Source organism: Sapajus apella, unplaced genomic scaffold (assembly GCF_009761245.1).
Source record: "Sapajus apella isolate SASKATOON/1434 unplaced genomic scaffold, GSC_monkey_1.0 scaffold36, whole genome shotgun sequence".
Lineage (NCBI taxonomy): Eukaryota > Metazoa > Chordata > Mammalia > Primates > Cebidae > Sapajus > Sapajus apella.
In genome coordinates, this window is record NW_022436976.1 from 25974684 (window position 1) to 26002434 (window position 27751).

Here is a 27751-nt window from a genome sequence, read left to right on the forward strand (position 1 = left end):
GGTGAGCCGAGATCGCGCCATTGCACTCCAGCCTGGGTAACAAGAGCAAAACTCCGTCTCAAAAAAAAAAAAAAAAAAGAGAAAGATCTGAGAAACTGCCCCAGCCAGCAAGAACATAAGAAGACATTAAGACTAAATGTAATGGTTTAGCCTGGAGGGAATCTGAAACAGAAAGGGAATATTAGGTAAAAACTAAGGATATTGGAATTTTGGACTTCAGTTAATCATAATGTGTCAATATTTGTCCATTAATTGTAGCAATAGTATCATACTAATGTAAGATACTGACAAAAAGGGAAACCAAGTATGAAGTATGTGGAATTCTCTGTACTATCTTTAATGTTTTTCTGTAAAATCTAAAACTACTCTAAAAAATAAGGTTTATTTAAAAAATACAGTACCTAAAGGAAAAAATGATGGAAGCAATGGAATATAAAACACACAGTAACAAATAAGTGGGCTTGATGACATAGATATAGACAGTATCTAAAATAAAACTCAGTGTGAAAAAATTAAAGAAAAACCAGCAGAGCATCATTGAGCCTGTGACACCGGCAACCTAATACATGGGAAATCGGAGTCTCACAAAAGGAAGAGAGGAAAGAAGGGAATGTTGAACAAATAATAGCTGCAAGATTTTCAAATCTGGAGAAAACTGTAAAGACATGGACCCAAGGATCTCGATGAACTTCAGACACAAGAAATTTGAAATAACCAAACAAAAGTTCATTGTAATCAAATTCCTTAACTCAGTGGTAAAGAAAAAACCTTAAAAGCACACAGAGAAAAAGACAAACGACAGTAGTCTTCCCTTTTCTGTAGTTTCATTTTCCATTACTTCAGTTACCTGTGGTCTGAAAATATTACATGGAAAATTCCAGAAATAAGCAATTTATAAGTTTTAAGTTGTGCATCATTTAGAGTAACATGAAGAAATCTTATGCTGTCCTGCTTGGTTCTGCCTGGGACATGAGTCATTCCTTCATCCAACATATCCATGCTGTGTATGCTACCCCCATGTTACTCAGTAGCTGTCTTGGTCATCGGATTGACTGTCGTGGTATCAGAGTGCTTGTGTTCAAGTGATTCTTATTTTGCTCATTAATGGCCTCAAAGCAAAAAGTAGTAACGCTGTCAACTTGGGCATGCTAAAGATAAACTGTAAAGTACTTTATTAAGTGAAAAGGTGAAAGCTCTCAATGAGGAAAAAATTGTATGCTGAGGTTGCATACAATTTATTCTTATCTACAGTAAGAACAAATCTATTTCTACAATTGTAAAGAAGGGAAAAGAAATTTGTGCATAGGATAAATAGGCTTCAGTACTAGCTGTGGTTTCAGGCATCCACAATGGGTCTTGGAATATATACCCTGTGGATAAGGGAAAACTACTTTAATTTCTTTCTTAAATTTTTGGTAGAAATTACCAGTGAACCCAACTGGCCCTGGTATTTTCTGTTTTGAAAGATTATTAATTATTGATTTAATTTATTTAATTAGGAAATCAACTCATATTCAGAATCTGGTCCCCTGTCACCCCCTTTATTGTTACTTAACTACACCCATTCATTTTTTCTCCTGGATTCCTGTACTAGCCTCCTAACTGAACTCCATATCTACTCTTGTACCTAGTTTGTCCTCACTTCGTCAGCTATTGCACTCTATTAAAACACCTAAAACAGTTCACATGATTGCTCTGCTCAAAACACTGCAAGAGTATGTAATTACACATAGAAGGCAAAACAAAAAAAGGAAAAAATAAAAGTCCTCTACACAAGCTCCTCCCCCATCACTTCTCTGGCTCCATCTAAAACTTCCTTTCCCTAATCTGTTCCAGTTGCATCATGCCTCTTGTCTTCCTCAAACACACCATGCAGATATTCTCCTTAGCTCCTATCCTTTGAATATTTCCTCTGCCTTGAAAGCTCTTCCCACAGATATCTTTATGCCAACTTCCTCACCTTCTTCAAGTGTTTGCTCAAATATCTCCTATCAATGAGGCCTACACTAACCATCCTATTTAAAGCTGTGGTCCCCATCCTTTGTTCCCCTTAAGCTACTCTCCTTTTGTTTTCTTTTATACACTTACCAACCTCTAATGAATTAGGTAACTTACTGATTTATTATGTATACAGATAATATCTGTATCTACCCAGTAGACAATAGTGCCATGGGGAAGGCAGTGTTTTTGTTTTATTTATTGATGTATCCAAAGTGTCTAGAGCAGTGCCTGGCACATAGCAGGTTCTCAATAAATATTTATTGACTTCAACTGCATTGGACGTTGGGGATACATTGACTTGAACTGAATTACAGGCATAATTTCTCAAAATATTACCAGGGAGGCAGATACATAAATTCTTCCCAGTCTTTATCTCATGAGCAACTTGAGAAGGCCTTTCTTATTCACCTCATCAAAATCGGGTTTCTTGTGCTATACTCTATGATGGTACCCTGTCATTTTATTTGCTAACACTTATCACTATTTGTCATTATGTGTGTATTTGTGTGATTTGTTAGTTTAATGTCTACACAGTGACCTTCGTGCTAGCAAGGGGCATGACTATTTTGCTCACACTGTATTTCTAACATCTAGCCTAGTACTTGGCTATATTAGTCTGTTCTCACACTGCTATAAGAAACTATCTAAGACTGGGTAATTTCCAAAGAAAAGAAGTAATTTACTCACAGTTCTGCAGACTGTATAGTAACCATGGCTGGGAAGCCTCAGGAAACTTACAATCATGGTGGAAGGCAAAGGGGAACCAAACAGGTCTTATTGTGGCAATGTAGGAGAGAGAAAGAGAAGTGAGGAGGGAAGTGCCACAGTTTTAAACCATCAGACCTCATAAGAACTCACTCACCATCACCAAAACAGCATGGGGGGAAATCTGCCTTCATGATCCAATCACCTCATACCAGTTCCTTCCTTCAATACATAGGGTTTACAATTTGACATGAGATTTGGGTGGCGACACAGAAAGAAATAATATCATTCTGCCCCCAGGCCCTCCCAAATCTTATGTTCTTTTTACATTTCAAAACCAACCAAGCATTCCCAACAGTCCCCCAAAGTCTTAACTCATTCCAGCATTAACTCAAAAGTCCAAGTCCAATGTCTCATCTGAGACAAGGTAAATCCCTTCTACCTGTGAGCCTGTACAATCAAAAACAAGTTAGTTTCTTCCAAGATACAATAGGGGTACAGGAATTGAGTAAATGCCCCCATTCCAAAAGGGGGAAATTGGCCAAAACAAAGGAGCTACAGGTCCCATGTAAGTCCAAAACTAAGCAGGGCAGTCATTAAATCTTATAACTCCAAAATAATTTCTTTTGACTCTATGTTTCACATTCAGAGCATGCTGATGCAAGGGATGGGCTCTTAAGGCCTTGGATAGCTCTGCCCCTCTAGTTCTTCAGGGTACAGCTCTTTGGCTGGTTTCACAGGCTTGCATTGAATGCCTGGGGCTTTTTCAGGCACATCGTTGCAAGCTGTCAGTGGATCTACCATTCTGGGGTCTGGAAGATTGTAGCCCTCTTTTCACAACTCCACTAGGTAATGACCTAGTGGGGACTCCGTACAAAGGCTCCAATCCTACATTTCCCTACTCCACTGCCCTAGTAGAGGTTCTCCATGAGGGCTCCACCCCTGCAGCAGACTTCTGCCTGAACAGCCAGGCATTTCCATACATCCTGTGAAATCTAGGCAAAGACTCCCAAACTCTTGCCTTCTCTGCACATCCATGGGCCCAACACCCCATGGAAGCTACCAAGGCTTGGGATTTGCACCCTCTGAAGCCATGGCTTGAGCTGTACCTTGATCCCTTTTAGCCACAGCTAGAGCAGGCACCATGTCCTGAGGCTGCACAGAACAGTGGGGCTCTGGGCCCAGCCCATGAAACCATGTTTTCCTCCTAAGCCTCCAGGCGTGTAATGGGAGGGACTGCCTAGAAGATCTCTCAGATGCCCTGAAGACATTTTCTGCATTCTCTTGGCTATTAATATATAGCTCCTCATCACTTATGCAAATTTCTGCAGCCAGCTTGACTTTCTCCCCAGAAAATATGCTTTTCCTTTCTACCTTACAGTTAGACTACACATTTTCCAAACTTTTATGCTCTGCTTCCCTTTTAAACATAAACAGCAATTTTAAACCATCTATTTGTAAATGCTTATGACTACGCTTCTAGAAACAGCCAGGTCACATCTTGAATGCTCTGCTGCTTAGAAATTTCTTCTGCCAGATATCCTAAATTATCTCTCTCAAGTTCAAAGTTCCACAGACCTCTAAGGCAGGGGCAAAATGCTGTCAGTCTCTTTGCTAAAGCATAGAAGGAGTGATCTTTTCCTCATTTAAGAACAACTCAGCCTGGATGTCGTTGTTCATATCACTGTCAGCATTTCAATCTAACTATCCAACGAATCTCTAGGAAGTTCCAAACTTTTCCTCACATGTTCCTGTCTTCTTCTGAGCCTTCAAACATGTTCCTGTCTTCTGAGCATTTGAAAATGTTCCAACCTCTGCCCATTACCCAGTTCCAAAGTAACTTCCACATTTTCAAGTATCTTTATAGCAGTGCCCCCAGTGTCCTGGTACCAATTTTCTGTATCAGTCTATTTTTACTTTACTGTAAGGAGCTACTTGAGACCAGGTAATTTAGAAGAAAAGGGGTTTAACTGACTTACAGATTTACAATGTTAACAGGAAGGATGGCTGAGAGGCCACAGGAAACTTAGAATCATGGCAAAAAGCAAAGGGAAAGCACACATATCTTACCACAGCAAAGCAGGAGAAACAGAGAGACAGTGAAGGAGGATGTGCCACTTTTAAACTGTCAGATCTTGTGAAAACTATGAAGAGAACCGCATGGGGGAAATTTGCCCCCATGATCCAATCACCTGCCACCCGGTCCCTCCTTCAACACATGGGGGATACAATTTGACATGAGATTTGGGGGTGGAGGAACACAGAGCCAAACCACATCATTGGCACATGATAGGTGCACAGTAAATGTTAGAGGGATTTACTTATTCATTTATTTAGCAAGCATTTACTAGGTGCCTACTATATACCAGGCACTACTCTTACACACTAGTAATATAGATATGAATAAAACAAAACCCCTTTCTTCATAAAACTTATATTCTAATGGGGAAGATAAATAATAAATAAGTTAGAATATATGGCATGTCACATGGTGATAAGAGCAATACAGAAAAACAAAGGATAAAAGTTTTGGGGCACATCAATCAATGAACATATGATATTGAGCTTAGCCAATGAATTTCCACTGTTCCAGCTTTGGACATGAGAGTCTGCCTTCTTTAAAACCTTGGGGGTGGTTTGATGAAGGTGAGAGGGGTGGTTAAGCTAGAAATGCAGAAAACTGAGCTAAGAGCTGAGTAGAAAATTATAAGACTAAAATTAAGAATCCCAAAAAAACACCAATCTAAAGGAAGAAAAAGTAAGTATCAAAGCTCACATTATACCTATACATAGTAGAGACTCAATAGATACTTGTTGATTAAAAATTGAGATACAGAACCAAGATCCTAAGAATCAGAAATATGAGACCAAGAGAAAATGGGGAGCAAATAAGGTTACTTATCAACACTCTTGAGTTTCTCAGTTTCTCACTGTTTTTGTGCAGATCAGAGAAGCACACAGATTTCTTTGTTCACCTGTCTTTGACTTTTAAATGTTCAGGGATATCAAAACCACAAGAACTAAAAACGAATTGCATTTACAAGAAATAAACCTGTTTCATCCCTAAACAGTCATTGGCTAAAGCTTCCTTTGTTGAATCAAATCCATTTTGTTAAGAGCTTTGTATGCAAACCTATATCCTTAAGAGATTAAAGATGCAATTTAGACACACATTTTAGAAGCTGAATGCACGAATCATTATTTTAGTACATATTGTCCATTAATCTGCTGTTCAATTGGGAACCCATTTGGAATGTGGCTGCTTGCTAATTAGCAGGATTCTAGTGCTGAGCTGCTTCCTGACTAAATGTCCTTTAGAATCAATAAAACATCAGGAGAGATTATGGTGATGTGGGATTAGCACTATCTAACCAAATAAAATGAGTTGTGTTTCCTCCTTAAACTGTCATGTTGTAAGAGCTGACAAGAGGAGCAATTTCACAAACACTGTTACAAAGTTGTTGTTGTTGTTGTTTTAACATTGAGATTTGTTTTTTTGCCATTTGCCTACCAATTAGCAGAGACATTAGTGAATGACTGCCAGGGTAAGGCGATTTTGAGAAAGACTTGATTACGATTTCAAATCTCTACTCTGAATCACCCTTATGTAAAATGAGTTCAGGTTGTGTTGGATGAAAATTATTATCCGTGTTCTTGGCCAGGAACATGTAAATCAGAATTAGCATTTAATGTTTCTGTGTGACTTTGCAATAAATGGTAATTAAGGAGGGCAGAGAGAGAACAGGAGGCAAACTAATGCTCTAAAATTGTATTGGCAAAATTAAATGCTTCGAACCAGTTTAAAACACATGCACACAAGCCAAATTGTGTTGGGGGAAGGGATAAATAATAAAGCTGCTATGGAAGCTTCATGAATAGAGGGGAGCAATTGACACAGCCACAAGTAGGACTTATCGTACACATCTGGCCCATTATTGAGAGTGCAATTAAGTTGAAAAAGACTGGTTTTGCTAATCCCAGGAACAACCAGAGGATTTTAGAAGATAAAGGAAATATGAGGTGTTTGATTCAGCAATGACTTTTAAAGGGAATAGGAAATGTGTTAGGTAGCAAGGTACTAGAGAAGTGGTATAGATCTGCCCATTGGCTGTGCCTTAGAAACTAGACCTGCTGTCTTTTCTCTTCCAGAAAATAATAAGTACTTTATAAATATTAACTTTTTTTAATTCTTGCAACTTTCCCATGAAATAGTTACATGATTTTCAAGTGAGGAAACTGAGGCACACAGAGGCTAAAACCAACACACAATTGATAAATGAATTCATTAGTAAGGCTAAGTCAAATGCAGGCTCTCTACCTTCAGCCTTGGCTCTTAGTCACTACACTATACTGATTCTCTTACAAGTCCTACGAAACTCAGTTTATAAGATAATGGCTAGGCACAGAGGCTTTGGCCAAACTGCCTGAGTTCCAGAGCTGGCTTCACCCTTGGCTTGATGCTGAACGGAGTTCTGGATTTGAGTTTAGTATCTCTTGCCCTCTCCTCCAGGGCCCAGGAGGCATGTAAGGTATGAATACCAAAGACGGAGACACTTAAGCTCCAGGGGCAGGTATGATCCAAAGAAGCCCAGAGCTTGGAAGCAACGTTTCCTTACTGGTGTAGCCTTTCTATCACCTCTTAAGCCTCCATCTATGGGGAAACCTAGCATGAGTCCTAGATGGCAACCTGGCTCTGAAATACGCTAGCTTTGGGAACTTGAGTAAGTAACAAATTTCCCTTCCTTAATTTTCTCACCTGTCAAATGGGAATAATAAGAATTCATTTGTTTAGATTTCAGAGTTTATTGACTCTATATTAGGGAAGGCTGTACTTCTCTCAGTTAACTGAAAGGTGGGAAGAATACAGCTTAGTACATGAACAAGAAGTCTAGAACATAGAAAAACAATGCAAGTGAATGAGTATCTCAGTGGCAGGGTTAAATGACGTGGCCAAAATAATCTCCTGACTTGATTGGGTAAAAATTGATACATATGCACCTAAAATCTCCCAGGCAGGAGGCTAGATGTTCTATATGGCTACACGGAATAGCCTCAGGAGCCCCATGAGTTGATTTTCCTTTTAGAACCACTTCACAGATGAGTAAACTAAGGTTTAGAGACATTAAATAAATTACTCTCAAAAGTAAGGCTTCTTTGACTCTTACTTCTTTCTGAAAGGTCTGTTAAGGGCTGAACTGTATCCTTTCAAGGTTTATATATTGAAGTTTTAATCCCCAGTACTTCAGAATATGACTATATTTGGAGTGCCTTTTAAAGAAGTGATAGACTGGTTACAGTAGCTCACTTTGGGAGGCCAAGGTGGGCGGATCACTTGAGGGCAGGAGTTCAAGACCAGCTTGGCCAACCTGGGAAAACCCTGCCTCTACTAAAAATACAAAAATTAGCTGGCATAATGGCACATGCCTGTAGTCCCAGTTACTCTGGAGGCTGAGGCACAATAATCACTTGAACCTAGGAGGCAGAGTTTGTAGTGAGCTGAGATTGTGCCACTGCACTCCAACTTGGATAACAGAGTAAGACTCTGTCCCCCCCCAAAAAAATTAAAAAAGTGATAACTGAGTTAAAATGAGACTGTTAGGGTGGGTCCTAATCCAATCTGAATGGTGTCCTTCTAGAAAGTGGACATTTGGACACACAAAGAGACACCAGGGATGCAGGTGCACAAAAAGAAGACCATGCACAGAGAATGCAGCAAGAAAGTGGCCATCTGCAAGCCAAGGAGAGAGACCTTGGAAGAAACTAAACCTACTAACACATTGATCTTGGACTTCTAGCCTCCAGAACTGTGAGAAAATAAAGTTCTGTTTTTTAACCCATGTGATCTGCAGTATTTTGTTATGGCAGCCTGTCTTAGACCATTTGGACTACTATAACAAAATACTATTGACTGGGTGCATTATAAACAACAGAAATTTATTTCTCACATTTCTGGAGACCAGGAAGTCCAAGATCCAGGCACAAGCAGATTTAGTGTTTGGTGAGGGTCCACTTCTTTAGAGACAGATGCTTTCTCACAGTCACCTCCTACGGTGAAAGTAGAAAAGGGTCTTTCTTGGCCTCCTTTATAAGAACGCTCATCCCATGCATGAGGGCTCTGCCCCCATGAGCAAATCACTTCCCTAAGACCATACCTCCTAATGTGATGGGAGTGAGGATTTCAGTACATGAATGTGCGGGAGAGATAAACATTTAGACCATAACACAGCCCCAGAAAACTAATATGGTCCCTAAAGGCTAAAGGCCTCTTCAGTAATCTTCCTGTCTGGCTCCTCCTTCTGGCATATTTTATTTCCCTTGGCTGAAGTAGAGGATTACAGGGTTCTGAAGGGAATTCTTCAAATCATGGGACTTAATTTCTGATCCTGGCAGTCTAAACAGAGCTGACTCTTTAGCAATATTCTATACTATGTCTCAGATGAGCTTGGTGGGATTTGTAGGAGCTAACCAGGTGAGAGATGGGGAAGAGTATTTCAGAGAGAATGAGCAGTATGTGCTGAGACAAAAATACAAACAAAAATAAGTTTGGAGAACTACAAACTGTTCATTATAACTAGAGCATACATTTCAGGAGGCCAAGAAAGGTAATGGATTTGGGAGGTGAACCAAATCAGCAAACCTTTTGACTCAAGCCTTCATAACCCTCATAGAAGAGCATGCCAACTGAAACTACCTTCATAATATTACAAGGATGTGTCAATAAAATAGCCTATATTTTGTGTGTTTTGTACATTTAGGTTTGTTTGGTTTTTTAATATGTAGGGCTTTTTGTATAAAATGGCATGTACCTAACAACCCCTAACTAAAATTTCTATGAAAAAGAAAAGAGACAACAAACGAGTAGCAAAAACTGATCAACAGGCACTCTGGTGTCAATATACAAAAAAAAAATCTTCACTAACTATAAATAAATGGAATGTGGGAAAATCAATGAGTTGTTTGCCCCAAGCTGTGCCTTACCCACCTATAAGAAGTGCAAAAAAACAGAAGATACTTTATCCCTTCACCACGATCTTCCCCTTGATTTGGAGACCCCAAGTCTTGACCAACCAGAAAATTGCACAAGCGCTCTTTCCTTCTGCAGCCTGAGCACTATGGTTCCTCACATCTCCCTTCTCTTCCTCCTCGGCCCAAGCATACGCACATGTGTGCTTAACCGTATGCTACTCTCCTGTGCCTGTTTGGAGAGCTCAGCTGTCAATAATGACAGCAGAAAATTGAAGTTAGTGAGGTGAGAAGGGAAAAATATGACTATGGTGCTTGCATCTGGTGAAGGTAATATCTGATAATAAAGTTGTAGAGGTTTGAACAGAGAGGAAGATCACTGTCAGTTGTATATGATGAGGAGCATATAGCTTATGGCATACTATACCAATTTGGGGTGTGCAATATCCAACAAATGTGGCGAGAAGATGCTTTCTCTGTTCTACCAAGTGAAATGCACCAGGTGTATGCCTGAGAGATACCAGGAATGGATGAAAGTTGTCATCTGCCCTTGACTTCAAGTCTAAGTGATCAGTGAGTAAGGCCAAAGGAAATCAATGCAACTCATCTGTTGGGTTGTACTGAATGTGAATACATACTCATTTGAAGCACAATACCTAATTTAAAACACACACACACACACACACACACACACACACACACACACTACAAAACATGGAAACAGAGCCACAATTCTGCAGGTTCCAAATCTCAACAGACCTTTGAAATTGATCTACTCTAAGAAAAAATTAGAAAACCATTTTTTGAAGAGTATAAGAATCCATGTCCTCTATTGAAATGAATTGGAAAGTAATCAACATTATGAGACATTTTGTGTCCAAAGGACACAAAAATGAAACTTAAAAAGCACAAAGCATGAACAGAAGAAACTAGAAAGAACTTTGGTAAATATGGTTTCAAGAAAAATAAAACTTCTATAGCAGAATTAAGAGATAACCAGGAATCAATATATAATGTCAAACTTAAGAGGTTTTCACAAAATCTAGAGGAAAATAACAAAGAAGAAAATTAGGATAGTAGATATAAAAGAATAAGAATAGAAACTCAACATAAGAGGTCTTGGTATTGTGAAAAAGAAAACTAGAAAAAATGGAAAAAGAAAAAGGAAGTCCCAACTAAAGAAACTGCAGAGCTGGTACAGCCATACAGACTGAGGAGACTCAGTGTTATAAAAGCTAAATTAAGAAAAATGTATGCACATCTATTTCAACAAAACTTTTACACAATAAAGACAAAGGCAATCATTCAAGGATCCAGGCCAAAAACCCAATAAAACTAAACCAAAGCAAATAAAGAGAAAATTAATTATAAATGACCAAAAATCAGACTGACATCAGACTTCTGCAATAATAAATGTCAGAAGACACTACAGCCATGTACATGGAACTGCAAAGTTCACAAAAATGTAACTGAAGTTAAGTCACATTATGTTCACAGAGATTTGGAGTCAGGGCATAAATTCTGGCTGTCCTATTATATATGTGCCCTTGGGCAAGTCACTTACACACGCCCTAAGATGGTTGTCTCAATTAAATAAGACATGTTTGTCTCAATTAAATGAGATAATGCACAAAAAGTACTCAGAATATTCACACCATGCCATTTTCACTTGATAAATTCAGTTAAGGTGGAATTGAACTCGGTCTGCCTGAGTCTAGAATGAGGCTCACAGAAGTCCTCCAGTCCTGTCCTGTCTGGCTTGACATTGGAGGCTTGGTACTTATTTTTGTTATTAGAATTATAGTGCCTATTATGACAATTAGAACCCACTCCCACATTTAAGTTGTGAACAGCACTTTGAAGGTCTTGGGGTAATGTAAAAAACGTGGGAAAAAATAAATATTTTATTAGAAGGATCTTAAAAATTTTATTGGTCATGTAAGTCCTATACCATTCAAATCAAGCAATATCCAAGTTAATACTTAAAATTTTTCCCTCAATCTGCTTCCCCTGGTGTCAGTGTATAATCAAGAAGGAGCAGGAAAGTTTCTGGTGCCATTTTATCCAGAGCCTTATGTCACATTATATCTGATATCTAAGAGAACACTACCTAATAACTCCTAACAGATCTGAAAAAGTAAATGTTGTGTAATGTGTAAATATTAATGAATATAGATTTGTTGTTGTGCGTGATTTTTTTTTCATCAAAGGATCAGAAGGTTCTGTAGCCATAAACCTGGACATTTTTAAAGGGTCTGAAAATAAATTGCAAGAAGTGCAGAAGACAGGAGATGCTTCTATTGTAGTTTATTTGCAGATCTGTGCTAATATCAGATCTTTACATAATTGTTAATATTCCGCTAGAGTGCTTGCTATTTCTTGTTCAGCTTTCTCTTACCTTCCTAGACCTGCAGCATCTGATACAGTCATCAGTTTATCTGACTGGCAGTCCTGCGTATTCATCACTTATCTATTCATGTACCTAAAAGGGCATGAAACTCTGGAGGCCACATGTTCAAAGCCCAATGTCAGGATACTTATCCTGACCAAATAATTTCTCTAAATGTTATATCATATATAGGAAAGGCATCATAAGGCATAAGCAAAATAAGCTAGTTACCTATTTAACTTATCATTTTCTTTAAAGATAATAATATCATATGACATTAGAATTTCTCCTTTACAAACCAAGCTTGCTCTGTATTTTTGCTTGACTTCTTCTGGTGGACAAGATGGAGAAAGATAAAGATACTTAGTTGAGGTTTGGTTGCTAGCAACAGAAACTGTCTTTTGCTAACACAATCAAGAGAAATATTTTCAAAGGATATGAAGTAACACAAAATTGGAGGAAAATAAAATTTCAGGAAGGACCAGAACCAAATATTAAGACAGATAGAGGCAGAGACAGAGGGAGAGAGAGAAGAGAGGGAGGGATAAAAGGAGGGAAGGATAAATAGATTGAGATTAACTAAAGGAGGTGGGTCACAACATTGGCTAAGGTAGGGTATGGGACTTTGACCATATCATAGTCCTATCCACACTGTATCCAAAAGGAAACCAGTAGCTGTCACCCCAGAGAAGAGCATATTTTTATATAAATGGAGCATGGATGCTGGACAAGCAAATAGAAGTGATTTTCAATGTTGAAGTTTTACTAAAGTGCTTTTTAAGCTTTAAATGATTACCTGGTTGTCACTTGCAGACATATTACTCAATGTAATTTAAACTTGGGAATTTACTGACTATTGTGTTCTTGCACTCAGCACCCATATTTATCCACTTCTATGATTTTTCTGCATTGCAATGCTTTCCATACTTATGAAGGTTAAAAAGAACCTTTCTGAAACCCTCTTGACACTAAGCTTTAGAACTGTTTTAAGTTCTATAAGTGAGATGCAATTTCATGAGATTTGAAAGGCAGATGCATCGGTGAGAGGCCAGTGGCACAGTTTACTTATTTATTTATATCAACAGCAGTAGCAACTCCAGAAACTGGCAAGTGTTTGTTTTTCCAGTGGCCAAAAGGCAGTGTGTACTAACTGATGACAACTTCATAGCTAGGGGCAACTGAGACATCAGCCAGATTTTCCTGCTGTTCCCTGATCTCTGGACCACATCTGCTGAGGCTGGACCCTGAACTTAGTGACACGCTCCAACTTCCATTCTGATGGCTTTGCAATAATTCCCTATATCAAAGACCTTTCTAATAAAGATATATAAAGTAGTATCTGTTTCCTGCATTTGACCCTAAATGATAGAAGTATCAAAAAGCGTATTCAACGTCACTAACAATATAAACAGAGCTTCACTGGACATTTTTTCAGGGCAATCCTATGGATTACCAATTTATGTTTCCTTTTCTTGTACAGGTGGCAGAATTTTGTTGAGATGCTGCGCAGAGCTTCTGCTGATTTGTTATCTGATTTGCTTACAGGTGGGTTCCATTATTTTTTTGCTCCAGAGAGATCTTCTATTTTCCACGGCTATTGTTGACTATGCTGCCTAGCTTGAGTGGTTTTCTTGTTGGGCTTCATCTCATTTCTCTCAGAAATGTAAACAGCTCCGCAGTGAAGGAAAAATGGGAGTGAAAATCACCTTAATGGCTATTTTTTTAGCCCAGTTGAATCATAAAAGGCACAATTCTCCAAGTTTTATTTTATCATGAGACATTCTCTAGTGGTAGCCCTTAAGGATGAATGCAGAACATTTATAGATGTTAGTATTATTTATTGGAATTTCAAATGCACAGTCGCTCATAGCTAGGTGTTTATTCTACTGATGTCTCAACAAAAAAACCTCTGAGATGTGTGTGTGTGTGTGTGTGTGTGTGTGTAGCTTTTTTTGTAAACATTTTTTAAAATGGAGATAATAGATCCTCCATGCACCATTTAATTAAATTACAATATAACCAATTGATAAACTATGCAGTTGTAAAATAACATGGCTGGGTTGCTATAGGAAGATTTCCAAGACATATTATTAAGTGAAAATTGTAATGATGCATTGGGCAAAATATTTAGCAATTAGCAACTTTTAAATATGACAGGTGAAAAAATATGCACTGATATTAATCTGCTGTTGTAGTTTTTCTGTTTACTACATCCATCAACCATTTACTGCTTGCCCTTTGGATCAAAATACAAAGTACTGAATGTGCGTGTGTGTGTGTGTGTGTGTGTGTGTGTGTGTGTGTGTGTGTCCAGGATTAAATAAATGTCTGTATCCAGGTGGAAAAACCTAAGAAACCTTACTATAGGTATTTCAGACAGAGGGAACTTACTACAGGGGATTGGATATGTAAGTATCCGAAGGCTGAAATATAAAAAAGGATATGATGAGTACATTCATTTCCCAGGGCTGCCATACAAAATACCTCAGTCTCAGTGGCTTGAGACAATAGAAGCTTATTCTCTCACAGTTCTGGAGACTGGAAATACCAGGGTGTGTGCAGGGCCAGGCTCTCTCTGAACACTCTAAAGAAGAGTTCTTTCTTGCCTTTTTCAGCTTCTAGTAGGCCCAGGCCTCCTTTGGCTTGTTATTGTGTAACTCCAATCTCTGCCTTTGTTTTCACAAGGCCTTCTGTCTCTTCTGTGTCTCTGTATCCAAGCATTCCTCTTCTTTATCTTATAAAGACACCAGTCATCCCAAGTAGGGTCTGCCCTAATCTAGAATGACTTCTTAATTTGATTACATATGAAAAGATCCTGTTTCCAAATAAGCTCAGATTCACAGATACCAGTGATTAGGACTTGAACATATTTTTCAGGAGGACACAATTCAATCCACTACAGGGAGGTAATCCAGACATTAGTAACCATAGGAAGCAGCTACCACCTTAAGGCTGAGGAAACATGGAGAAAGGGGTACTACCATCAGAATCTAGCAGCTAGAGTCACCACACAGATGATTCTAGGGTCTACAAGGAAATGTCAAGCAGCTGGAGGAAGGATTTCAGAGGGGATTCTACACTGCTGATTCTTGGACTGCAACATAGTTTAAGGCTCTAAGAAGGTGGCTGTGCTTGGATCTCTTACAAAGCATCATGCTGTCAATGAGGAGACCATTGAAGTGACGCCATGCGGCTGTTCATCTGATCTGAGGTTTCACACATGGCTAGGGTTGACAGTGCTGAAAAACGTTGTAGCAGTAGCCCTTTTCTAATGCTAGGATCATCTAATAGGTCCTCACATGGCTTTCCTCTGTGTGTGTGTGTGTGTGTGTGTGTGTGTGTGTGTGTGTGTGCGCGCGCGCACAAGCACACACACGCATCCCTGGTGTCTCAATAGGTCTAAATTTCCTCTTCTTATAAGAAGATCAGTCACATTGGATTGGAACCCACTCTAACAGCTTCATTTTTACTTAATCACCTCTTTAAAGGCCCTATCTCCAAATTAGGTCACGTTCTGAGATTAGGGATTCGACATATAAATTTTGGAGGGGGGCACGTGGAACACCATTAAGACCACAGCATATGGAATAGCAAAAATAAAAATAAAAAAATACGTAAAAAGATAAATTGAAGTCTCACAAAACTAAACAACTATTATTTTTGGACACATATTATTTCTCTCTGACTCATTTTTCTTATTTCTAAAATGGGAAAAAATATAAAAGAAAAACGCAAATCTGCCCTATTGATCTTATACAGTGATTATGACTCTGACAAACAAAATAGGCAACACTAATTTTTTTAGGCAACGTGTCACCTTCCAGAGCTACGTAGTTGGGGTAGTGTTGCTGTTGTTGCACTGTTGTGATAGCTCACTGCTTACTTACTTAGACAATGTCTTGGTCTCTTCCCATTTCTCTACTGCTGGATCTGTGATGACTAAATGGTCTTAAGCACTGAGTGAGCCATTTTTTCTGCCCCTTCTTTAGCTCTACAGGTAAATGTTATGAAAGTGATGGAGGCGCATTATACAGAAACTAAAGAAAGTTACTTTTTATGGATGTGTAGAATTGTGAATTTTCTCTTTCCTAGGACCTCTCTGCACTCTAAGATGCTATGATAACCTAATTAAAATGACTCATTTTATGTGTACTGCCTTTATTAGAAAATTTATATGATTAAGAATCATAAACATCTTGGGAACTGGTTTTTCAATGTATACATAATTTTCACATAAATACTTAATATCTATGATTTATACTAATGACAAGTAGAGACTACTTTCTAGCAGGCAAAACTTCCTGGCAAGAACAACTAGAAGATTAGATAAAATACGAAAGAATATTTGTTTGAGACTAATTTGGAATTCAAATTAAGCTACCAGATAGAAGAAGGAGAAACCCTCTCTATGGAAGGAGGTATCATACAAAATCGCTTAATTTTTCCATACTATATGTCCAGCTTCAATTAAAAATTGCCAGGGATGACATAAAACAGGACTTAGATTTTGAAATAACAGCAATTAATATGTTCAAGAAAATAAATGACAAGATGGGGAATTTTCAGCAAAGAATTTAAATCAAATGGAATATCTAGACTTAAACATATAAAATTTAAAATTTAAAAACTCGACAGATGGGTTTAACAGATTAGACATCACTGAGGAAAGGACTAGTGAACTGTAATATAGTTCAATAGAAAATAACCAGGTTGAAGCATGGATGAAAAATTAGGATGTAATACACTAAAAAGTATGTAAGAGCCTGGGTGTGGTGGCTCACACAGTCCTAACATCTTGGGAGGCTAAAGTGGGAGAATCATTTGAGCCCAGGAGTTTGAGACCAGCCTGGGCAACAAGGTAAAATCCTGTCTCTACAAATAATAAAGAAATTAGCCAGGCATGGAGGTGTATACCTTTGGACACAGTTACTTGGGAGGCAGAGGTAGGAAGATTGCTTGTGCCCATGAGGTTGAGGCTACAGCGAGCTCTGGTTATATCACTGCACTCCAGCTTGTGCAAAAGAGTGAGACCGTGTCCAAAAAAAAAAAGTATGTAAGAGTCGCATAGGAAATGGTGACAGCATCCAACATACATGCAACCGAAGTCACAGAAAAACAGGAGAAAGAGAATAAAGCTGAAGTTGAAGCAATTGTAACTGAGAAGTTTCCAAAAGCAGTAAAAGACTTTAAGCCACAGATCTAAGAAATATGATGAACTCCCATTAAGACAAATATAAAAAGAGCTTAGGCCCCTCTAAACATGGTAAGGTCTAAGGTCTAAAATAGTATTTCACAAAAACGAAGTATGACCTCAAACTTGAATCTCTTCACTGTGGAGCCTGTGAATGAGAGAGAGGAAGAAGATGACACAGAAGGAAAAAGCAGAGCTCCAGCATGGCTGCTGACAAGGGACAATTCAAAGGAAATGAAGAGTAGCCAAAGAGGCTCATTGACACCCCTCAAAGATTTCTTTAAGACTTATCTATAACTCAAGAAAACAGAAAAATGGTGAAGAGTTGGCCATCTTTTTACTAAGAAAAAAAATGCTTATACTAGTTACTAATGAGAACTACTTCTATTGAAGGGACAGAATATCAAACTCAGTTGGCTTAGGCAATATAGAGATTTTGGTTTATTTAGCTGAAAATTCTGGCAGCAACAAGGGCTGCAGGAATGGTTTGGGCTGTAGCCATTCAAATGTCAAAATCAAGGATCTGCCTTATTTCTGGCTTTCTGATCTGCTTTACCTGCTGTTGGCATCATCTTCAGGCTCTACATGGTAGTTTCTCAATTAGACATTCCACAACAGCAAAACAGCTAGGGTAGCTACAGTCATCACATCTTCACTGCACACTCTTTGGACAGGTGATCTCCCAAGAAGGAGAGAACCTTGTTATCTAAGGAACTGTAGCAAGTATTTCTTCTCATATAGAGGCTTAGATTGAGTTTTACGTCCATCGTTGAACCAACACTGTGATTGGGATATCATGATAGGCTTAAACTAATCAGAGATCAAGCCTGGACTTGCAAGTGGGGAGTCAGTCCAACCAAACCACAGTGCACTGGAGTGGAGTAGGAGTAGTCACCACAAATCAAAACATGGTTGCTATCTTCAGAAGGGGATAATGAAGGAGAGAATCACCAGAGGAAAAGAAAAATGAATGCTGAGAAGCACACACACTCACGCAAACACACACAAATCAGCTTCAGTCACGTGGCATGACCCATAGGGCTTTTTAGCCCTGTGAACACTTCACCCACTTCTCTTCCTTTTTCATTCTGCCTCACCCAGGCTCTGCTCTCAGTTTTTGCTTGATGCACCAATCACTCCTGCCTCATGGCCTTTGCCTTTGCTGTAACATTTTCCTCCAGTGATCTTTACCCATAGATTTTCACAGCTTGCTCCCTTGTTTCTCCTCTGTTCAGGATTTTATTTAAATGTCACTTCTTTAAAGAAGTCATTGGTAAATTCCCTACCTACAATGGCAACTGTCATTACTTTCCACACCCCAATCATTGGTTTTGGTTGTGTCTATAGCACTTATCACTACCTGACATTCTTTGATGCATCTCTTTGTTCTTACCACTAGAATGCACACTCCATGAAGGAAAGATTCTGTCTTATAGTGCCTACCATATAGTAAGCACTTAAATGTTTGTTACATGAATGAATTAGTTCGAGTCACAGACATAACCCTGCCTCTGTCATCTTAAGGAGGGAACTAACACGTTCATTGCCTCAGTTTCCTCTTCCGTCAAATGGGGATTTTCACCTCACAGGGTTAATTCTTTATAATATATGGAAATGTCTGCCATTTATAGATATTTGACATATATGAATTTCCTTCTCACAAAAGCTTTATTGAGTAGGTCCACTGAAGCCAGAAGCTTTTATTAAAATCAGTTGTTCTCTACCCTGGTTTTAGTTTAGAATCACATAGGGAGGGTAAAAAGTACTGAGCTGGGTTCTCACCTCCTGAGATTCTGACTTAGTTGGTCTGGTGTGATGCCTGAGCACTGGTACTTTTCAAAGCTGCGCAGGTGGGTCTAACATGCAGCCAGTGCTAAAGACTACCGATTTCAAGTCATTAGTGAGGGCAGACAGGAACTCTGGCTATGTGACTATCAGAACCCCTGGCAACCCTGTAAAGCCTGGCCCTTCCTACACCTGGAAATCTCTAGAAGCTGGCTTGGCTTATTTCCTCTGGTACAAATCTTCAACTGGCAGACTAGACAGATGGTTATTATTTATCCTTCTTGCTGTGTTAGAAAGAAAAAAATAGCTCTGCCTCAGGTTTTTCAAACAACGTTTACATGTGCAAGCCATTATATGCTGTTAGGTATTAGGAAGGAGAAAGGGAATCTTAAAAGAGACCAAGTAGGCTAGTATGTATTTTTTCCTAATGGAAGTTTTAGAAGTGCAGACAGCAGAGAAGAACTGGATGAGGACAAAGTCTAGGTTCTAGATCTTATTTTTAAAAGAATGATGCATTGAACAGTGTCCCAAAAAATATTTGGCACATCATAATTCATGTTAGTTTCTCTTCTCCAGGGAAGCTCAATTTGCTTAAGGGCACGTAATAATAACAACACAACAATAGATAATAATAGCTTGTATTGAGCATCTGCCCTGTGTTAGGCATTTTACCTAGGGTTTTTGTTAATCTCCACAATATTATTGCAAATTTCTGTAATTTCACAAATTAAAGAATTAGGATCCAAAAGCTTGAAACTGGTAAAGAGAAGAATCAGGGTTAGACGTTAGGTCTGTCTGTTCATCCTCCTCCCCTTACACCACATACTGCTTCCAGAATCCCTTTCACTGGAGAGCTGTATGATTCAGAGTCTTTTGAACCTTTTATCCCCCATATTAAACAGAAAGCTTTTCTTTCACATATTGGTTAAACTAAGCAGTAGCCAATGCTACTAGGTGAGGATGGGTTCTCATGACAACTTAAATGTTCAACAGATCAAATAAGATCTGCCTTGAAGGGGCTGCTCTAACTGGATGTCATGATACTCTTCTTTTAGCCACTATTACGGTTTGCTCTATATAGCATCTGGGGTAGACATTAGAGGGTAAAGAAATACAGAGAAAAATCACTCCCTTCCCAGGACTGGAAAAGGAATTAGAGAAACGACACTATATATCTAGTGACTTTATTTTTCAAACTGCATATTAGGACCCATGATCATTCATTTATTCACCATGCATTCATTTAGTATTTAATTCTAATGAGGGGTGCTGGGGTTTCAAAGATTATGAAATCACATGTCTTCTTCATCAAAAAATTGAGGGAGAACTTTCATAGTGATTCATAAGTGTGATGCTAAAAGCCCATCTAACTAAAGGCTTTAAAATTGATAAGTGAATTTATGTATAATAAAAATATCCTTACCTAGATAACACTATTAGTTAACATTTACTGAGCACTTGCTATGTTTCAGGTACTTGCTTTACACTTTCTAGTCCATTTTACCCTCACAATAGCCTATAGGTGTCATTATCCCCTTGATACAGAAGAGGAAACTGAGGCACAGAGAGGACAAGTAATTTGCTCAAGATCATGCAACTAACAAAGAAAGAAGCCAGGAATCAATGCCAAGGCATCTAGCTCCAGAGCTTATACTCTCAACCACTATGGTACACTGCCTCCTTTGTTTAAAATGTATTGATTAAATCATTTTTACTAAAAGTAGTGAGGCTCAATTTAGAAATAATATGTATTTGTTAATGGCATATCTGAATTACGCACTGAATAATGAAGCTGAGGCTCCCCAAAATCTGTTCTGTACGGTCATCACACAGACCTGCAAAATACATAAGTCACCACGTCAGATGGAAGGTACTGAGTGATCAATGAAGGATACCTGCAGTAAGGCTTAGAGGATTTCCACAGGTCTTAATGTCCATTTTTTTCCTGCATCCCATGGAAATCTCTTCTATTCATGAAGGCAGCAACCTGCAGCAAGTAATACCTGGAAAACAGAATCCACTGGATTATGGATGAGGCTGTTCAACCTCTTCCCATGCTGTACCACTGACTATTGAAAGGAGAAGGAAGGAAGATGAGGAAGCTTGTGCCTGGTCCTTTGGGCGCACATGTGTATAAAAGGAGGGGCAGAGGTTCTTAAGAGGCAGAACAACAGGAAGAGATCCCTTCAACTCCCTAAGTTATAAAAGCCTTTCTTAGTCAGGGCCTTGCTGCAGGCTGTTGTCTCTGCTGTTCTGAAATTCTCTGCTCTGTGTGCGTCACCACCATCACCTTTGCCTGGATAATAACTCCTGTTCAATAGTGATAAGCGCCACGAACACAACTAAAACCAATCCTTCAGTTTGCAAATTTGTGTCACTTCCTCCGAAACCCCCACCACTGTTACCCCTGCCCCCAAATAAGCTTAAATACGTTCATGTTTTCTCATAGTTTTCTTTTATTTATAGTAACTTGTAACTAAATAATAATTTAGAGCCATTGTTTGCCATCTACTTCCAAATCTGAGGTCCACCAGGGTGGGAACCAGGTTTTTCTCACTCATCAGTGTGTTCCCATTACATAACACAGTGCCAACCACAGAGCAAAGCCTCCGTTTTTGTTGTTGCTGTTGACTGGTGTATATGTGTGTGTTAAATGAAGAGACCAGGCTCAACCCTTCCCTTTTTTTTTTTTTCATTCTTGTTCAGGGAAGAATGAAAAGAAAGCCCCTGCCTCTCCAGTGGAGCCTGAAGTCCCTGAGTTGTCTCAAAGCAAAACTGAACATATGGTATGCACCTGGGTATATAGAGTTTGGGGGAAGGTTTTCATGGATACTTGGCCTTTTCTCTGATGCTGGACAGGGCCCTCTCCTGTGGGTTTTGGTTTTCTCCCAAACCCTTGATGTCAGACTGCCTTTGACTTCAAGATTCTCCCTGGGCAAAGAAGGGAGAAAAACATAACTCCGTGAGTATGGGTTAGCTTCCGTCCTCGCTGGTTTGCAGAAACCTATTACCATCACTTGGCGATGGGCTTGCCAACTGCCCCAAGAAATTGGGCTTGTACCACATGTCTGGATGTCCTTCCAAAGCTTGTGACCAATTCACAAACTGCCATTAAAATAAAGAGTGGTTACGAGCTTGATTTTAACATCATAATTCCAACTTCCAGAAACTGGGGGTGACCTTTTCCCCAGACATCACATTTTAAAATGTAATAGCCTCTCTGATTAAAAAGAAGAAAGAAAGAAAAAAAATCTGGCAAGCAGTTAAACCCCATTTTAATATTCCCAGCATTTCGCCAGGAGACATTGTAGACAGAATTTAAAAACAGGCTGAGTTTTTCTGTTGTTGTTTTTTAAATGCCCGGATTAGAACATAATTCATCTTAAAATGACGGGAGGCCTCTTCATGCACTTCACACGTTGAAATATTTTAGAAAATAGTACCCATTTTGGCAAGCCTCTTGCCATGCAAGAAACAACAGCAAATGCTTTTCTCCTTGAGTGTTAAGTCTGTTGTGAATAAGATTATAAAAAATATATTTGCTCTTTTATTTTGCCTCTTGTTTAAGGAATTTATTGCATCTCTGTGATAATTGATTCTTCTCACATTCCTGTACAAACAGAATTGATTGCCCCACTTTTTAGAAAGGGAAACTGAAGCAGGGGGTTGGTAAAGCAAGTTTTCTATTGTCCCTGAGAAAATCACTCATTCATTCACTTATTCACTTACTAAACATGTCTTGACAACCTAATGTGTGCCAACCACTAGCCATACCTCAAGGATATCTTAAAAACTATCTCACAGGCCCAGCCTCTGAATCTCTAGTGGAGGTGATACTGAAATAGACATAGACAACATCCAGTAGGAATGCTGTGATGGATTGAGGGGCTACAAGGAATTGCCTCTTGCCCTTCCTGGGGTTGTTGGGGAAAGCTTCCCATAGGAAGTAAACAATTAGCTGAGTCTTGAAGAATGAGTAAGAACCCAAACAATCAAGGCAAGAAGGGCTTTTAGAACATAAGTAACCACATTATAAAGGCAAAAAAGTATAAAACAGCTTCAATTTTTCAGGTTTTGCTGGCCAAAGAAGAAGATATATATATATATATTTTAGTCCTATACACATATATAGGACTAAAAGAAGATAAGCTAGGGAGATAAGCAAGAACTAGAATATAAATTTTTTTGCGTGTCAAGCAAGGAATGTGAACTTCATCCCGATACAGTGGGACCAAAACAGTATAGGGTTTGTTAGTTACTTTGTTAGTTACTTGCTTGAGCCTGATTCAGGCCCCTACAAATCTCCCCTTTCCCTTGTCTTCAGTGATCAAAGAGAGACTGTTGAACTATCTAAAGAAATATAAAACTACTTAAAATTAATTTCTCAGATCCAAGGGTACCTGTGATCTCTCTAAAATCATCCATCAAAATGTATGCAAATGTGCATTAGTCTGGTCAGATTTCCTAAAGCTTTCATCTGATTTCTAAAGTAGTCCAATGCTTTAAACAAAGTATAAGAATCACTATTCTAATTTACCGTATAAAAACTTTCTGCTTTTCCCAAAATTGATTCTATCAAAGTAGAATTCTTTTTATAGGAATTCCTTAAAACATACTAGTTATTTGTCATCCATGTGAGTACAATTTCATATAGCAATCCATGATCTCAAACAAAAGAATTCTTTACATTCCCCAGCAGCAGCTTAATCCATGTTTGTTAACCAGCTCAGAACTTGGCATCTTATTGCACTTACGATTCTTTAAGGCTCTGGGATTCTCACAGCTTATATGTGAGAAGTTTGAGACAAAGGTACAAAATTGGAAAAATTCAGACATTTGAAAGTTGGGGGAACACAGATGGTATACAAAAGTTAGAGGCATAATTTTATGGTGAATTAGTTAAGAATATTTAGATTGCAATGAACAAAACCAACTGTACTAGCTTAATTTATTGGAATAATAGAGAAGCATATTATGTTCCAAAAGGACAGAAATGCAATAATGAACTAAAACCAGAGATTCTAACACCAAGACTTCCTATATCTTTTTTTCTTCTGTCTGTTGTCAGCTTCATATTCTCTTGTCTTTCTCCACATACCAGCTTTTTGTCATTTGCAGCACACAAAATGGAAAGCCTGCTAGAGTTCCAGTATCTCACACAGAATCGCCTCCATTTTTCTCTCACAAATAATACCAAACTTCCTGGAAAATGGGTTTATTGGCTCATTTTGCATTAGATGCCCAGTCCTAAACTATGCAGATAGAACATGGCAGTTCTTTCTACAGTCATGTAGATCAGCAGAAAGGGCAATTTCTGCAAAAGGTGGGCTGGGCAGATCAAATAATAGATGTCCACTTGCTGCACATGGTAAATGTCAGGATGCCTTACATGGCACTGCTGACATGTCTATTAAATTATAAAACACCTCTATTTTATACTGGCCATGAGAATAAGACACTAAGGTGAGCTAGCCTTATGCCCTGCTTCTTGTCTTGAGTCTACTATAAGATGTGTGTGACCTTAGTAAACCGCTTGTACTTTCTGGGCCCCAGCTTCCTTTGCTAAATGAACAGGACTGGCAGACTAAGAGTGCTTTAACATCCTTTAAAATAGATCCACAAGCCTAAGATAATATCACTATTGTTCCAATCGTCTTTTGTCAAAAACTTCAAACTCACGACCCAGAGGTATTTCTAACAAGAAGTATGAGCACTGTCTGAAGTCCACCCCCTGCAGACTCCACTAGTACAAAACGGAGTAGAACACCATGAAAAGTTTCAGGCAGTTACAAAGTTCTTTGCTTCATGCAAGTCAAAAATGAAAACTGAATAAAAATCATGATGTCACCCTTATCTTTAAACACACACACTTAACATGTTTGTATCCAGTAAGATTTGGCAGATATGATCTTATGGCACTGAAGATTTGAAGCTCATCCTCTTAGCTTTCCAAAGTCAAACCTTGCAATAAATCTTGCTAGTTGTGTGGCCTCATCTTTGGCCAAAAGACTGGAGAAGCTCTGGGTGGTGAACGTGTTGCCAATGCTTGTGTTGTTTTGGTAGAAAACTCCAGAAGAGGAGCTGCAGCCAGAAAGCTCTCCTGCCGAAACTTCACCCCCCAAAGATCCTCGGAACCCTTTAAAGATCAGGCCAGTCTCCCAGCCCTTGGTGAAGAACGAGGTCGAAGAATGTGAAACATGGATAGACAGGTTCAGGAAGCTGGAAAACGCCCTCTACCTGTGTGACCTGAGTAACACAGGTGAAGTATGAATTTTAAAGCTGGCATAGCTTTCTAATTGTATTCTAGTCTAAAAGCAGGCACCTCATTTTCTTTCACCTCTTGAACAAATGATACACTGAGTATACAAACCATGTGCCCTGCACTGTGCTGAGCACATCGGGAAATATGAAGATGAATCAGACCTGAATTCAATATCAGGTTGATTATAATTTCTTTGTGTTCCCAGTGCCTTCTGCACCCTACTGCCAAAAAGTAAACTCGCAATCCAATTTTATAATTCCCCTGATTAAAATACTTCAGAGACACCACACTGCTAAGAGAATGAACTCCAAACTCCTTACCAAGGCTGTCTGGTCCCTATCCACCTGGCCAATCTCTTCTCCGACTATTGATAGTCTCTCAGCATGTCCTGCCCAGTCATAATGAATAACTTACCTTGCCTCAAGCAGGCCTTGTCTCACACATGCCTGTGCCATTTCTAACTCCCAGCCTTTCATCTGAGCTGTTTGTTCCCCCTCTACCTACCCCACCCCCGGCCAACTCCCCATCTTGTCCTCTGGCTAATCAATGCCTTAACATCTTTTATGTTTGAATTCAAACATGATTCCTCTGAGACTCCCAGGCAGATCTAGGCCAACTTTCCTATGGCCTCTTAGGATTCTTTAACATTCATCATCATTTGCGACATATTGTATGTTTTTATTTAGGGACTTACTACTATCTCACCAGTCTACTATATTCCTTTTTTATCCCTGGCACCTTGCATAGTGTTTTTATTTTAGGAAACAAATACATGAGCCAATGTGCATAAATAACCAAATTCAAAATAGATGGTGATAAATGTTTTAGAGTATGCTATGTGGGCATTCAGAGAAAGGTGAATTTCTTCTGGCGGGGTCATCAGGGAAGGCTCTGTTAATGTTAAATCGATCATTAAACTTAAAATGCAGTTTGGTCACAAAGGAATGAAGTAGCCTTTTCTGGCAAAGGTGCAAATGCTGTGTGTGAAGCTCAGTGCAAGGTGCTCAATATGGGACTATTAAAAATAATATTAAATGATAAAGATGGAAATAGAATGGGGCCAGATATTGAAAGATTTTCAATGCCAGACTAAGGAATTTGGAGTCAATTCAAAGATAATGAGAGTACCAAGAGTTTCTAAGCAGAGGAGTGGTGTGATAAAGTTGTACCTCAGAAGGATCCTTGATGACTATGTGCAGAATGAAAGAGAAAGTGAAATAAGGGAAAGTGGAAAGGAGAGAAAGAAGGAAGTCTAGAACCAGGTCAGAAACCTGTGAAAAGAGGGAGCAGATAGAAAAGCACATGGTCCCAAACTGTCATATTTACTTATGTAGCATGGTTCATGAAGAGTTGGTGTATGCATTGGTACCATCTAGAAGTAATCAGATGGCAATAGCAATGTCTGTCTTTTCATTCTCTTTGTGTGTTTTTGTTTTGCTTTGAATTTCCAAGGCAACTAAATTCTAGACCACAGGAAATATAATTGCCATACCAAATCCAATGACTTTTAATAATTATACCTAAGAAAAATAAAACTTGAAAATTTTAACTGAAAGGCTCATCTGGTTGAATTATAAAGTTATTTATTAAAAATCTTTTATGAACCAACACCGTGTTAGAGGCTGAACCAAGAGGAAAACCGAAAAGGGTGAGACATGGTCTTTGGCCTCAAGGAGCTTACCTTTAGGTATGGCACAGAGACTGGCAGTAGCTCAATGCCAGTAAACAAACAAACAAAATTAAAATACAACATTAAGTATTACAAATGAAAGCACATGGCTAGGCATGGTGGCTCACGCCTGTAATCCCAGCACTTTGGGAGGCTGAGGTGAGAAGATCACTTGAGTCCAAGAGTGAGACAAATGAAGGCACAAATGAGAGTTCAAAAGTCAAAAGGAAAGCGAAGGTCTGAAAGGAAGCTTACCATCCAATGTGAGGCGGGGACCCAGAGAGGGCTCCACGGGAGAGAAAGAACTTGAGCTGAGGCTTCAGATGACGTAGGCTTTGGATAGTCAGAAAGGTCATTCTGAGTTTGAAGTCGTCTTCTGCAAAAGTTAAAAGGTGGAATGTGTATGATGGAGAAGAGAGTAGGAAGACAGGACTGGAGGTGCACACTGGATGTACAGTAAAGTGAAGAACCTATTATGAACCCTGAGAGATAGGATGAGCCTTCATTCTCTACCTAATATCCAGAGATACATGCAGAGGAGGGCATAATGTAAACTAAGATGGATGATTTAGGGAAGGTACTGGAGAGAAGGAGATAAAAAGGTTGTTGAAATAACCCTGAGTCTAGGTATTCATACCAGTGCTATGAGAGTGGTGATGAGGTTACAAGCAATAACAAAACAATTTTTTTTGAAAAAGACACTTCTAAAGAAACAAATGCTTAGTTGTGACAATGGATGATGGATCATAAACTTCGTTGCTAAGAGACTCTCCAAAGGCTGGGAGC

General features: G+C 38.9%; 1 protein-coding gene across 1 annotated transcript in view; it reads left to right on the forward strand.

The window, feature by feature from the left end:
* CUNH1orf87 (chromosome unknown C1orf87 homolog) overlaps positions 1–27751 on the forward strand; it is an 81751-nt gene that overhangs the window by 48609 nt on the left and 5391 nt on the right. Inside the window, exons 10-12 of the mRNA XM_032296836.1 lie at positions 13539–13603; positions 21741–21820; positions 25098–25293. Coding sequence (XP_032152727.1) covers positions 13539–13603; positions 21741–21820; positions 25098–25293 — 341 coding nt within the window. The remainder of the gene's footprint in view (positions 1–13538; positions 13604–21740; positions 21821–25097; positions 25294–27751) is intronic.